The 14,121-nt window shown below is 53.8% G+C and overlaps 4 protein-coding genes across 4 annotated transcripts; 2 read left to right on the forward strand and 2 right to left on the reverse strand.

Moving 5' to 3' along the window:
• Positions 1-1,380: 1,380 nt before the first annotated feature.
• On the reverse strand, positions 1,381-3,699 carry J7T54_001695 (uncharacterized protein; the record flags this gene model as incomplete). Its single annotated transcript, XM_051503718.1, has 1 exon — positions 1,381-3,699. One exon carries the CDS (start codon positions 3,697-3,699, stop codon positions 1,381-1,383), a length of 2,319 nt encoding a protein of 772 aa, XP_051364675.1.
• A 2,504-nt stretch (positions 3,700-6,203) lies between these two features.
• J7T54_001696 (mRNA export factor-like protein) lies at positions 6,204-8,390 on the reverse strand (the record flags this gene model as incomplete). Its single annotated transcript, XM_051503720.1, has 2 exons — positions 6,204-7,697; positions 7,899-8,390. 2 exons carry the CDS (start codon positions 8,388-8,390, stop codon positions 6,204-6,206), a joined length of 1,986 nt encoding a protein of 661 aa, XP_051364676.1.
• A 1,392-nt stretch (positions 8,391-9,782) lies between these two features.
• J7T54_001697 (ATP-dependent DNA helicase-like protein) lies at positions 9,783-12,845 on the forward strand (the record flags this gene model as incomplete). The annotated part of the gene is made up of 2 exons (XM_051503721.1): positions 9,783-12,416; positions 12,747-12,845. 2 exons carry the CDS (start codon positions 9,783-9,785, stop codon positions 12,843-12,845), a joined length of 2,733 nt encoding a protein of 910 aa, XP_051364677.1.
• Positions 12,846-13,385: 540 nt separating this feature from the next.
• Positions 13,386-14,106, forward strand: J7T54_001698 (autophagy-related protein 33; the record flags this gene model as incomplete). Its single annotated transcript, XM_051503722.1, has 2 exons — positions 13,386-13,448; positions 13,582-14,106. 2 exons carry the CDS (start codon positions 13,386-13,388, stop codon positions 14,104-14,106), a joined length of 588 nt encoding a protein of 195 aa, XP_051364678.1.
• Between the last annotated feature and the right edge of the window lie 15 nt (positions 14,107-14,121).

Raw genomic sequence — 14,121 nt, forward strand, 5'->3', positions numbered from 1 at the left:
GACGATCGAAATGATGTGCAGATCGCTAGGCTAGTTTGGGCCCTACCACTCCGGACGTCAGTGGCCCACCCAAGTCCCCGTTGATTCCTCTCCCAGCTCAACGAGTCAGATATCTAAGGGGGGGGATATCTCGAAGACAGCGGTCAATCAGATGTGCTGTCTCATCCTTGGGCTATTGAGAATTCGCCGCGGCGGTTTTGAGGAACATGCTTTTTGAATCATAAAGATGGTGCAGGCCGTCGACATGGACTGCCGCCTGTCGCCCCAAGAAGCTTGGTGCTGGCTGGCCTAGTCCCTTTCGGAAGCTCATGACTTACCCTGGTGTAGTACGGCTAACCCTATACCCTCAGCCGTCATTGTCATTGTCATTGTTGCATACCGGATAATAATTTTTTTGTGTTTGCTATTCCAATCCTGAATACTTTGTGTATCTGGTGATGTTCCCAATTTTGCGAATCCGTGGCGAGCGTTACATGCTGCACGGGAAGTTAACATTATCAGTTTTCGGTCGACATTCTAACGCGAACATCCGACACACACACACTCCAGCGATGAACACACACATCGCGCCAATCGCCGATTGCCAACTGAGTCTGGACAACTCTATGAGACGCTTGCGCTTCGAGTTGCAAGGCTTACCTTTCGCGTCAATCTAATATAGCTTCAGCAACGCAGCATATGGTACGTACTGTTACAAGGACAGGACACGGCCCAGGGAACACCCCATAAGGTATGCCACTGCACATTGGGCGTTCGAGACTTTGGTGCATCGAGAAGCGTGTTGGCTATGCGCGGCATTGAATTTATTTTACTACTCCTTCCTCACGTCTCCGCGTCCGAAAGACTGATGCTGGCCCTAGATACAGACAAGAAAAGCAAGGAAGCGGCGAGTTCCTGACCGAGATGACATGAAAAGAAATGCTCCCAAGACGCCGTCAAGGCATGCATTGCAGATGAATAAAGATTCATAGATTCGAGAGATGTTGCGCCTCTCTAGTCGCAGCAATTACACCCGGAATTAGTATGAGATTGGGGGGGGGGCGAACGTGCAACAGGCGCTTCTTGTGCAGGTTGTGTGTGAACGAAGGTGTTGTTTGTGGCAGAACGAGTAGCTGAGATCGACAGCAAATCCGGTGCTGCGATAAAAGACATGCCCAGGGAATCGGAGGGAAAAAGAAGAAAAAAAGAAAGGACGTCGTGTTGTCCATTCATGAGGGGCGCTTGACCCCGTAGCGCAGAGTGAAAGGGAGTCAAGGAGTGATTGGCTTGTATGTAAGACGTGAGGCTCTTCATGCCAAACATCTATATGGTGGTTGCATGCCCGCCGAGACCAATGTAAGATGTGTCCGAACAGAATGCGCAACCAGTGATGGTCACACATTACGCTTGACTCGGACCGGTAGCTGGCCACTGCGTGTACCGGTTTTGATCGCGATTTTGGCTACCAAGATTCAGCCAGCTCATGTCCGATGACTTGGACGCCATCGACAGCTGTGGCTGCTGGCTCACACCCGAGGGTGGCGAGGGTCGCTGTGCATCGGTAGGCCCCAGAGCGGTGCCAAAATTGAAACCAGAGTTGTAGACGCTACTGGGGGCTCGATCGTGACCCCATGACTTCTCGCGAGCGTCGGAGCCGGGAGGATCCCAAGCCTCGTTCACGCTCTCGGGAATGCCGCTGGAGTAGCCCCCTGAAGAGGCTCGTGACGAGGGTCGTTCGATTTTGACAGGAATCCCCTCGCCAAATGGGAGTTTGTGCCCATGGCCAGTAACGACGGGGCTTCCCGAGTTGACACGTTGCATTGCCGTCCTCCCCTCAAAGTTCAGAGGCGGCACTGTCGCGGAATCCTGAGTCTTTCTGCTGGGGTTCTGAGCAGAGCTTTGGGAGTACTGCGAACTCTGGTCTGAAGCCGAGGTGTTGCGCTTACCGCCAAATCCGAGGATTTGTAGAGAGCTCCCCCCTGACCAGTAACGATTCCAACCAGAACTCCGCCGTGTGCCATCGGCATTTGTCGGCGCCAGGTTCCGGTTTCTAGACTGAGGCTCAGCTGCGGCAGGATCAGAGGTGCCATTGTGTTCATCATGTAGTATGGGATTGCTGTCATCCTGGGGAATGGGCTTGCTGATGGTGCTCTTGAAATACTTGTGGATAGATGCAACAGAGTGTCGTCCGAATTCGCTACTATCTTTCCTGGCCGGACCCTTTGCTGGGTTCACGCGACCCATTAGGATGGCCATGGATGAGTAAGAATCTGCCGAGCCCTGGGGATTGTGTCCACGGTAGTGGCCAGGCGATGGCGGGGGCTTTTGTGGAATGTCGGTGAACATGGCAGGGTTCTTTTCTGAAACGACGCTCCGATCTTGGTCGCCGTCGTCACCTGTAGCGGCAGCAGCCTTGTGGTGATTGAGCCTCCTGCGGCGCAAGCAAAAGAGTGCCAAAGCAAGGATAACTAGGAAGGCGAAAATCGAACCCAATGTGATGCCCAAGACAACGCCAGTGCCCAAGCCACCATCATCGCTACCTTGGTCATTAGAGCCGCTTGCAGCAGCGTCCGTCGTCGAAGCGGCCGCGGTCTCAGAGACTGTGGAGGAAATGTCTGCCGAAGTAGACGTGGTCGTCGACATGGTCGTGGACAGGAACGAGGATTCGTTGGAGGTGGAGGTGGAGGTCGAGGCAGAGGACGTGGACGTGCGGGTACTGCTACTGCTCAGACTCAGCGCCTTGACCTTCTCCTCGACAAGGAGGTCAGTTGCGTTCATCCATTTGTTCTCAAGGCCATTGAACATGCCTAGAGGCTCCTGGTCATTACCCCCAGTGAAGACAATCATGCCATCGGAGCCTTGAGCCATGCCAAAGTTCTGACGAGTTGCCTCAGGCGCCAGGGTATCATTATAGGAAGGCCACGCGCTGCCATCCTGACGTGTTTCTAGGCTTCGCTCGAGTAGTGTTGGCGAGTTGAGAATTGGTGTGCCAGAGCCGTCCTGCAGGACGGCACGCGTGACCTTGTTGGGCGATTCAGACATATCGAACAGGTAAAAGTTTTGCGAGCCATCGGAGCCATGGGCGATGGCGGCCCCGACCTGACTGGCGTCCTTGGTGATAGGGTCTGCGAGACTGGCCCCAAAGTCTCTCCACCCAGCAGTAGGATTGAACAGGAAGACCTTGGTGTTCTCGGCTCCACCGCCAACCATTACGGCATCCGCATCGGTCCACCTGAGGAGATAGGGGCGCACGGCGTTGGGAGCGCCGTTGGGATCGTGACTCGACACGCCAAAGGGCTCTGACGCGTCAATCGAGAACGTCTCGAGTGTGGCGGAAGCTGAGCCATCCCTTGTTCCGGCGAAAACCAAGATCTCATCATTGGCTTTGATGTATACAGAGCTATGGTGCTGGCGATCTTTGACGACATCATCGCGTGGAGTTGGTGAAGACCATTCTCTGGAGGAGAATGTGTACTTTTGCAGACCTGTTGAGCCACCTGCGCCCCCCACTACCCAAAAACCAGCAGCATTGGGGTCCGGCGGCGATGCGCCAACGCATGTGGCGCCCTCTACGGATTCACCGTAGCTCAACTCTTCCCATTCAGCTCCTTCCTCCAAGCGAATCGAAAGAAACGCCTCAGGCGTGTAGACGTAGAGAGTGTTGTCATGAATGACAGAGCACGAATTGTCGAGGGACGACGGCGGCTCAGGTTGACCCATCTTTGCCGCTCGTCCTCCAAAAGAGGGGACAAATGATTCCAGGAACAGCCCGATTCGTTGTCGGCGTAAGGTCGCGTGGATCTCTTTAGGATAATATGGCTCTGCTGTGTAGCACGTAACGCAGAGGTTGCTCGGTACCAGCAGCTCTCGGATTTCTCAAGAGTAGCGGTCGGAGTGATACTGGTAGATGATGATTGACTCGAGAGGTGCGAGTGTTGGTCGTGGCCCAGCCAATTTGCAGGGTGCAGTCGACCGTACGACTGCCACTGTCGCGTCGTGAAGTGAAGGAGTGTGTGAGAGCACGGCTCGACCGTGTCTCGCAGAGGCGTCAAGAATGATCAACTCCCGTGGACGGGGGACTGCGCGGACGGAAAGAAAGGCTTGAGGTGAATGATCGAAGCGCGATGGTGGCCTAATCTCCTGACCTGGTGCGTGTCGCAGGTTTGAGTCGGGTTGCTGGGATATGGTGCTTCAGGAGCGATAGAGAGCGTCGGAAATTCAAACGGTGCCCCTGGCAGCGCGACGAAAGCAATACTCTGCTACCTAGCTAGGTAATGATAGCTCAACAAAGGCACTATACACGACGAACAGAAACCCTCGCTGTGTTGATGTTCTCGTAGCCAGACGGAGTCAAAGCGAGGTCGAGTCGTAGTCTCAGAAAACAAGGACGGGATGAAGAGGACGAGTGATGGGAGAGACTGGAGGCGGCGTAACAGACAGGAGGGAACGAGACAGTGGCCGGTCTCAGGTTGCAGCGGCTCGATAGTGGCCTCCCCCGACTGGCATGGCCTGCGAGCGCCAGAACGGAGGAACTTAGGAAGGAAGGAGGCTGGGGTCCGGGCGTCCAAGCCCTGTCAACATTGCCCCTGGCTGCTGCCCAAGCACTTGCATGTGTCTGACCAATGAGACGCGTCCCACACACTGAGCCATGTTTCTCTCGCCGTTATTCGTGTTCCTGACAGGTGTAGCTCTTGGCATTGGTGTACCTTGCATTCACCCAAACCACTTGATGGCGGTTGTACCTGAGTCGTCTAACCGCCGTAGTATTACAGAGTGTAATTTATACGAGGTCCACTATCCGTCACGATCAAGACGTTGTCTGGCGACATGATGGCCAAGACAAGAAACGAGGCCAACGATTAGATTCCATCTGTCCATCCGTACACTGCACACTGAACTGCCCGAACAGTTGTTGTACAAATCTCGCATCATGGCGCGCCGCACGGAATAGGAAATTGCAACTTCATGCTTCTGGCGTCATGCGCCATTGGGCCTGGTCCGTGATGATGGATTTGGATTGGGGGATGAAAGGACCCCAGGGTCGCATCAGAGCTCTGGCTGCACGTTGCACTATCACCGACGTGCGCCAAGCATCTGTCTGCGCTTCGTCATCTCGATCCTCGTCTCACAGACTTCTCACTGGATCAAGCAATCGGGCCAGAATTCCTCACTTTTAAAGAAGCCTCTCCAGCTTCTCTCATCGCCGTGCTCTTGGGACTCGACCAGAGGGCGCCTCTTCCTCAAGTCCAGTCTCTCTCGTACCTATCAACCAGCGCATGCACCTCGCTGCGCCATTCGAGCCAAGACCCCCGTCTCTCCTGAAACGCGCCACCACACCTCTTGCATGCCCCCCGTTTGCCGACCTTGGCTCTATATAAGTTAATCAACTTGTTGAAGGAGGGTCGGCGAATCCTACGTGTACTTCTGTTCTTCGCCTCCGAGCTGATGAGATTGTTTTGTGATGTATCAAATACTCGTAAAATGGTCTCAAGTCCAATTAGTGAATATTCGCTTCACATGGGCGATTCGACGTGTGGGCGGCTGGCGGCGCAGGAAATCAGCAGGTACGTACTTATCTTGAACAGCATAAGTACCCTAAAACCCCATATTTTCTTAGCAGCATTTGGTATCCGTATAGAATATTGCAAGCCATCATCCGACATATTAATGACTTATTCATATTTGCGTACAATGTGTGAGCATGGCTATCCCACTCTTGTCTTTTTCATGGAAAGCGACCGACAGCACTTGAAAGCTGCACGCTGTTGCAGCTGTCAGCCTCCAGCAGTATCAGTCAGCTTAGGATGTCCGTCTACGGAGTATGTAGTACCACTTCCGGTGTCTGCTAACCACGTGAACATTCTCCAGTCTTGGAATAGAGCTGTCGAATGATTACATCAAATTATAGGCGCACATGAAGCTCGCAAAGAGAGATTGCGTTACGATCGTGCAGTAAACCAAAAATCGCTGTTGTCGTCTGATGCCATAGTGAAAACTGAATGGAGTACGTACACCTGTCCGGATAGTCCGTGATCCCAAAATATCATACCCAATGTCAATCAACTCCGTATACAGTTGGACCGATCACATCTGCATTCTGGTCCGCTGTTCACGCCCACCCACTCTAGCTACCCGCTCCCTATCATTGAGGGTTTGTTGCAAAAGCCTCCGGTGGCAGTGCACTCTGGTTCGTTGACGTTAGTCGCCATCACTAAGAAAATGGATCATACACGCACCTTCTTCTCGTTGAAGATAACAAGAGCTTGGTCGAAATTCCAGTTGACCTGATCTAGACACATCTCCGCGTACTCTGCAGTCATGCCAGTCTGCCTGGCAAGCTCCGCTAGCATAGCTTGCTTCTGTATTGCATCGATACCAGGGGGGCCTGAAGCGGCCTGTTGGGGAGATGCTGTGGCTGGAGGTGCCCCCGTCGCCTGGTGGACGTTTGGCAAAGCACTCGACGCACGCAATGACAGCATATCGCTCGCCACGCGGATGGCGGCTTGTCCGGGCTGGCCAGGACCGAGAATGAATGTACGCGAAAAGCTGCGCATGCCCATAGTGCTGGTCTTCTTGTCCGATTCCTCGAATTCGCCATGGACCGTGATCATTAGTCCATCCACACCACCGGGGGTTGCACCACTGGGATCTTCTAGGCCCTGTATCGGTTTGCAGTCCATAATGTACTTGTCAATATGGTCTTTGATGCTCGGATGCCTAGTGAAAGGAAAGGCGTTCCAACATTCAGCAATCGATGTGGTGCCAATCCGGAGCCGCTGCTTTCGTGCATTGAAGCTGGTAATCTTGATGAGATTTCGTGAATCTGGTAGATACGGGCTCCAGCGAGGTGGCGGGGGGGCGTCTGGGTCTCTAACAGAGGTTGTGTCGACGGCCAGCGAGAATTTACTTCTATCGTCGTAGAGATCCTGCAACAGTTTGGGACGGTCGGCGTCGAAAGCCGCGAAGAATTCGAGGAGGAAGGTCTCTGCGATGCCATTGACGTCGCGAAAGTCAGGGCCGTGCTGTGGTATAGGGCGAGGTTGCGTAGCTGCGATCTGGGCCGCAATTTGTTCGGGTGTCCGCAAGATGTTGCCATTGATGCTCTGTAGCTTGGGGAACCACTCGAGGAGTGTGGCTGGATAATTTGGATCGTTGGCCTCAATAGGATTGCCAGTCATGTAGAGAGCTTCGAGCTCCTTGAATTTGCCCTTCCACTGCTCTACAGCCTGCATATTTGTGATTTGGTTCCCGCTCATGTCCAGGTTTTTCAGTTGTGGGAATGTCAAGGCAACAGACTCAACCTGACTGACATTGTCGATGTTGTTATTCGCGAGGCTGATACTTTCAATGGCCTCTTGCTTCGCTTTGGCCGTTTTGAACAGACCATCGCAAATTGCCATGAGTCCCTTAAAGGTCTTCAGCGCTCGCTCCCGATTGTCGAACATTCCGAGCGCGACGAGGCTGGCGTCGGTGGTCAGTGCGTCGAGCTTCAATAGCTTGACTTCGCTGGTGTATCGTTGACTGAGTATCTCCTGAAGCTTGGCCCGAAGCTCCTGAGTTTCCTTTGACTCGGTTGCACTGCCGTGATGACCAAGCCCATCTTCCGTTTCGATGATTTCCAGTTTACTGCCGGCGAACGAGAAGTTATTCAATTTCAGAATCTCTTCTGCGTCTATTTTGCTGACACCCACAAAGACGTAATCGCCCACAGAATGAGACTGTTTCATGTTAGCTAGATCGCAAGAAACTAGACGTTAGTCCAAGATAGTCGAGGCTAGACCTTCTGGCAGGCCAGCTGGTAATCGCTTCGTCACAGAATTGGCCGTCTCGTTCTTGGCGCTTTGCGCGCGTCGTGAGTAGAGACATTTTCTCTGCGTTGATGGCGCCTTGTCTTCCAGGGACGGTGTTCGTCAACATACCTTTCTGATGATTACGTTGCGGGATTTGGATCGAACTCGTTCGGTAGACTTGCGCTCGAGGAAAGCAAGAAGTTGAGAGAGGCCGCCGTCTTTCGAGCTCGAGGCCTTGGATGCTTTGTGACCGTGAACTCGCAGGTACACCACGGGGGCGGCGTTGGCCTTGGACCTGGCTTGTTTCGCTGCCTCTGGGTTTTTGACACGGGAGCTAATGCGATCGGCATCGCCGCTTGTCAGGTGCTTCAGTATCGTTTGGGCTGTTTTCGATGCACCGCGACCGTTTTTGCCGTCGCCCCTGCCGCGAGCATTGCCATCACCGCCATGTTGTGTACGAGTGGCCCCAGCGCCCATGTCCAGGTCACCGTCATTGTCGACGCGCCCTTGTCCACGACGCTTCGAGATGCCGCCTCTCGAACTCGATTTCGAGTTCAGGGTCGTACTTCTCGTTTCGCGTCCGGCTGTGGCCGTCTTGGCCTTTGCGCCACGTGGTGCCATGGTCGCTCGTTGGCGTGGAAGTCTTTTGAAGGCAGGCGCTTGGCTTCTTGCTCGGTCACTCGTGGAACGTGGAGAGGAGCCGTACGAAGAGTCGTGCTGGAGAGAAACTCAAGAGCTGTACCGAGAAGACCCGCTACAAGCGGCGGTCCAGGATGGGTTGCACCCTTTGTCCGAGACAGAGTCTGGGGTGCGGCGTTGAACTTGGGCGTTGTCGATTGGTACTTGCGGGCCCAGAAGACCGCGACTATTGTCGTTGTACGTAGAGAATGGCAGGTCAAATTACGACCGATTCCAGGTGCCTTTAAAGGATGCCTGGGGGGAGGGAGGTGTGTTGGGGGTAAAAGTTGTAGTTGAAAATCGGCTAGGTGGTTTGCGTGTGGGAGCGTTGAACTTTGATTTCTGGGCAGTGAAGCAACGTATGGTACGTACCTTACCTTGACGATGCAAAAGGCTGCTGGCTGTCTGATGAGTCATCCTTGGCGTCGATGTCCCACCTATTATGACGCAGCCTGAGCCTGGACGCCTTTCTCATAACACTCAGACACCTGTGCCTTAGATTAGAAGCAGAATCAAAGAGCCTCGAAAACAGCCTGGTCCCCCAAAAAAAATGAATGCGCCTCCGTCCCGTGATTGCAAATTTACTCCCCCAGAGTGTTAGGCATTGGCAACTGCACTGGTCTGTCTGCACGCAGAAGATGGCTCAAGTTCCAGACAATGCAGATCACGTGCGATCGCGTTTTGGCTCCGGCCGAGCGATAGGGGCAGGTGCGTCGGCAGTCGCGACTGGGCAAGCACTTCATGCGTTGCTGCAACCACACGCTCAGCTCCAAGACGTCTTCTCACCACGCTTTCGCACACGACTACTTATGACTTGATGACTTTCAGAAAACTCCCGATATGACTACAGGATCATGCATGCAACATTGGTTTGACCGCTGTTTCGAATAAGCACGTACTATTGCCATCATGGATAGTGATGAGTTCGATGATGGCCTAGCGGACGAGGATCTTGTTGCTGCGCTTGAATGCTCATCGCAACCCCGTACAGCGATATCATCTGGCACAAAAGTAAAAAATCTGACCAAAATCATCCATCAGCGACCCCAGAAAGAATACCGCGACTATTTTCATGACCTTCCATCGGACGCCTTCTCTTCGCCAGACTCTTCACCACGTGTGTATGAGGTCCAAGCGCAGCAAGAGAAGGCATCGACAACATTTCGAAGTGTGTTCTCGAGGAGCAGTTCAGGCAAATTCCGCCAGACAACCTTGTTCGGTTCAGGAGCCAGCTCTGAGGGCCACCGTGCTGCCCCATCTCAACCAGCAAGCAGGGTATTCAGAGCCGACCTCCCTCGCGAGGAACCCACCCATCATGCAATCAACAGAGAAGCCATGAAGAACTGGGTGTATCCGACCAATCTCGGTGCCATTCGCGACTACCAGTTCAGCATTGTTAAGAACAGCCTGTTCAACAACACGCTAGTCGCTTTGCCGACAGGTTTAGGCAAGACTTTTATTGCAGCAACAGTCATGCTCAACTATTACCGTTGGACCAAGGACGCCAAAATCGTCTTCGTGGCGCCGACAAAGCCTCTCGTTGCCCAGCAAGTTGATGCTTGCTACAACATAGCAGGAATTCCTCGATCTGAAACGACTTTACTCACCGGTGATATCCCACCAGTCTTACGGGTCGATGAGTGGAAAGAAAAACGTGTTTTCTTCATGACTCCACAGACACTTCTGAACGATATTTCACATGGATATGCAGACCCGAAAAGCATCGTCCTGCTAGTCATTGACGAAGCGCATCGTGCGACAGGAGAGTACGCATATGCCAAGGTCACCAAAAAGATCCGATGCTTCTCCAAAAGCATGCGTGTTCTAGCTCTGACCGCCACACCTGGATCCAAAGTCGAAACAGTCCAAGAGGTGATTGACAATCTGGGAATATCACATTGCGAAATTCGTACCGAGAACTCCATCGACATTCGGCAGTATGTTCATTCGCGCAACATTGAGCAAGTTGTCCTCGATCCCTCTTACGAAATGACCCACGTGTCTGAGCTCTTTGTGAAAGCTTTGAAGCCTCTAACGGAAAAGCTCACCGCCCAGAACATTTGGTACGGGCGAAATCCAATGGCGCTCACTTCTTTCGGTCTTATGCAGGCGCAGAAAGAATGGTTTGCGACACGAGGCAGGTCCGCAAACCAAGGAGTTCAGTTCATGATGAGAGCTGTCTTTAGTGTCCTGACTGGGATCGCGCATTCGATCAAACTATTCAACTTTCATGGCATCAGGCCCTTCTACGACAACCTCAAAGACCTGCGGAGCGAGCAGGAGGACAAGGGGGAGAAAGGCTCAAAATACAAGCGCCAGCTCGTAGAGGATAAGAACTTCCAAGAGATGATGGGCACCATTGAGAAATGGCTGCGCACCGATGGCTTTGTCAGTCATCCCAAGCTCACTGCACTGTCCGAGCATGTTCTCAACCACTTCATGGACAATGGTGAGACCACACGTGTCATCGTGTTCAGCGAGTATCGCGACTCTGCGGAAGATGTGGTCCGGACATTGAACAAGCACAGGCCTTTGATACGGGCGAGAGTATTCGTCGGTCAAGCAGACGGGAAAAGGGGAGAGGGGATGAAGCAGGCAGAGCAGATCAACGCCATCAGAAAGTTCAAGGACGGCGAGTTCAATGTTCTGGTTGCAACATCCATCGGCGAGGAAGGGTTGGATATCGGCCAGGTGGATTTGATTGTCTGTTACGATTCGTCGGCATCGCCTATCCGCATGCTGCAGAGGATGGGTCGTACAGGCCGTAAACGCGCGGGCAATATTGTGCTCCTACTGATGAGAGGGAAAGAGGAGGAGCAGTTTGCCAAGTCAAAGGACAACTACGAAAAGATGCAGACTCTCATCTGCGAGGGCAGTCGGTTCAATTTTCGATTCGACTTGTCGACAAGATTTGTCCCCAGAGACATTCGACCAGAGGTCGACAAACGACACGTTGACATTCCCGTTGAGAACACGCAAGATCCCTCACTCCCTGAACCCAAGAAGCGCAAGGTGCCCTTGGGCAAGAAAAAGCCCCCCAAGAAATTTCACATGCCGGATGGAGTCGAGACCGGCTTCAAGAAGCTATCCGACTTCGTACGACCTAACGGGTCGACAGTTAAGAAGACGGCCAAGAAACAAAATCTGGAGCTCGAGGACCTTGCGAGCAATCCAGACTTGTCTCGAGTGGTACTCACGGATGGTCAGCTCAAAGAGCTGAACCGTACCTACAGAGATCTACCTTTCCATCAAGACGCAGTGGAGGAAGCGTCGTTGCCGAGCATGACGAGCCATCCGCAGTTGCAGCGAGAACTAAGACCAACTTGCAGGCTGGAGCATGGTCATCTAACGAAGGCATGTGTGCGTCTACTTCAGAAGATGGCCGACTCAGAGAATCTCGCGAGGTGGCGGGACGGGCACGATACAAGCAACTTTAGGGATCTCCCCGTGAAAGACTTTGTCGATTCGAGCGACGAGGAACTCCTCGAGATTGTGTCAGCCACATCTGTGTGTCGAGCCGCTGGTGCTACGCGGGCTCCAAAGCGGACAGCTTCCGAAGTCTCTGGCCTCCAGGCAAAGAGGAGGAAGACACCGGCCAACGCGAGAAAGAAAAGACAACCGGCCGTCTTGGGTTCGGGGTCTCGCGCTCAAGACAAGGATGAGGACAGCGAGAACGAAGGATTGACACGGCGAATTCGGAAACCCAAACCAAAGGGAAAGAAGAAGGCTGTGTCAGACTGCGCTGGGATCAACAGTGACGAAATTGGCGACGATTGCGAGCGAGAGAGTGATATGATAGATACGGATGGTTCTGACAAGGGTGAGGACCTCGAAGACTTCGTCGTGTCTGACAACGAGGTGCCTTCAAGTCATCCTGAGCCAGAGCCATCGTTGCTAGCAGCTACGAAACGTGGTCGGGCAACAAGAGTCACGAGCCCAGACAGTGACGTACCAGATTTGGAGGAATTGGTGAGCCCAGTGGCAAAAGAAGCGGCGGTAGCGAAGCGCAATGGGCGGTCGCGGCGGGTGATTGACAGTGATGAGGACGATTGATACACATTTGCTATTGCGATCTAAACTACGAACGATGTGCCGCACACCGGAAAGATGTCCTATGATTCCAAAGTCAGTTCTTGTTCGTTACAATCTGGAGCAAGAGCAAATGCGAAAGGACTTCGATTTCAGAAACCCATTTTATAAGCACCACGAACCCTCACCACCACCAACACGCCCCCTCTTCCTCCTTTCACAAAGCCCACATAGTCTGCTGCATATGACGATACAGACGACCACAGATAGCGTGAGGATCGGACGGACAAGAGGGAGCTAGATGCTGGGGCGGCCAAGGAGCTGGGCGCCAGCTTGAAGGACCGACACGGCAGCTCGAGGGACGTCTAAGACGGCTCTTCCTGTAGATGTTTTGAGGGTCGATGAACTCATCATTCGAGGTGTCCAATTGGACAGTTGACTGAAACCCGGAAGATTTGAGCTTACCTGTGTCGCGAGAGCAGCAAGAAGGGCAGGTGTCAAGCAGTACCTTGCTAGAGCGTCCCTTGTTCTGCGCAGAACGTGACGGCCGCTCAGCTCAAAAGCCACATGCTTGAAGCTACGTGGCGAGGTTGAAGGTCAGGTCGGCAGTGGGAAAAACCGAACGCTAGAAATTATGTAGGTGGGTATTTGGGCGTGTCCGTGCTATCGATAGAGCTTAATCAGGCCGAGGTTTTGGCGGCCAGAGGGGGGCTGACTCACTGAGGCACCCCACATCACGCTCCACTGGCAGCCAATCATTGGCATCTAGATTCTAGCCTAACCGCCGTGACGTCTGGAGTCTGGAGCCTCCAACGGCATTCGTGAAGCTCCCTCCACTGACTGCTCTTTGTCCTCCACACATCATCGACAAGTTCTGGTTATTCAACCCACGGGCGAAAGTCATCCACCATGTCTTCCTCAGCCGTCTCAGCTGGCAAGTTTGTCGGGACAGTATCCCTGGGCCTGTTGACGGTATGTCTCTCCCTGCCATGCCGTCCGCCTGACCGATAGCTCTCCCCGCATCGAATGATGATGACGAGAATGGACCCTTGCCCTTGCGATGCCTACCGACATCTGGGAACATGGTCGCTAACGCCAAACACAGGGCGTCTCGTACTCCGCCTCGACCCTCGTCCTCCCGACGATTATGAACCTGCCCTCGGCGGCGTCCGCTTCGCATGCCCTCACAACATTCACATCCTACGTCCGCCTGCCCGTGCTCGCCTTGTCGGCCCTCTCCAGCTTGCCTCTCCTGCTCTCCTTCGCCCTGAGCCCTCGCTCCTCGCGCCACCCATACCTCATCTACACATCGCTCATCGCCGCGCTCTCCGTGGGCGCACCAGCTCTCGTTCCCGTCCCTACTCGTTCCACGCCCCCCGCGAAGAAGCCCAAGAGCGCCCCCCGCGCCATGGAGCAGAGCTACGAGGTCCTCGGCGATGCAGCCAGCGAAGCGCCTAGCGAGGAGGAGATTGACGACTTTGCCATCAACGGCGAGGAGGTCAGGGCCGAGGCCGCGGGCACGGCGCGAGGTTTCATGGTACGAACAGGCGTTGCGGCTCTGGGCTTTGCCATGGCCGTTGTGGGCATTTGGGGGGACGGCGCGCCACAGGCTGTGGTCCTCGTGTCGTAAGAGTGAACGGCTTTT

This window comes from Emericellopsis cladophorae (assembly GCF_022114955.1).
Source record: "Emericellopsis cladophorae strain MUM 19.33 chromosome Unknown NODE_6_length_900724_cov_123_231613, whole genome shotgun sequence".
NCBI lineage: Eukaryota > Fungi > Ascomycota > Sordariomycetes > Hypocreales > Bionectriaceae > Emericellopsis > Emericellopsis cladophorae.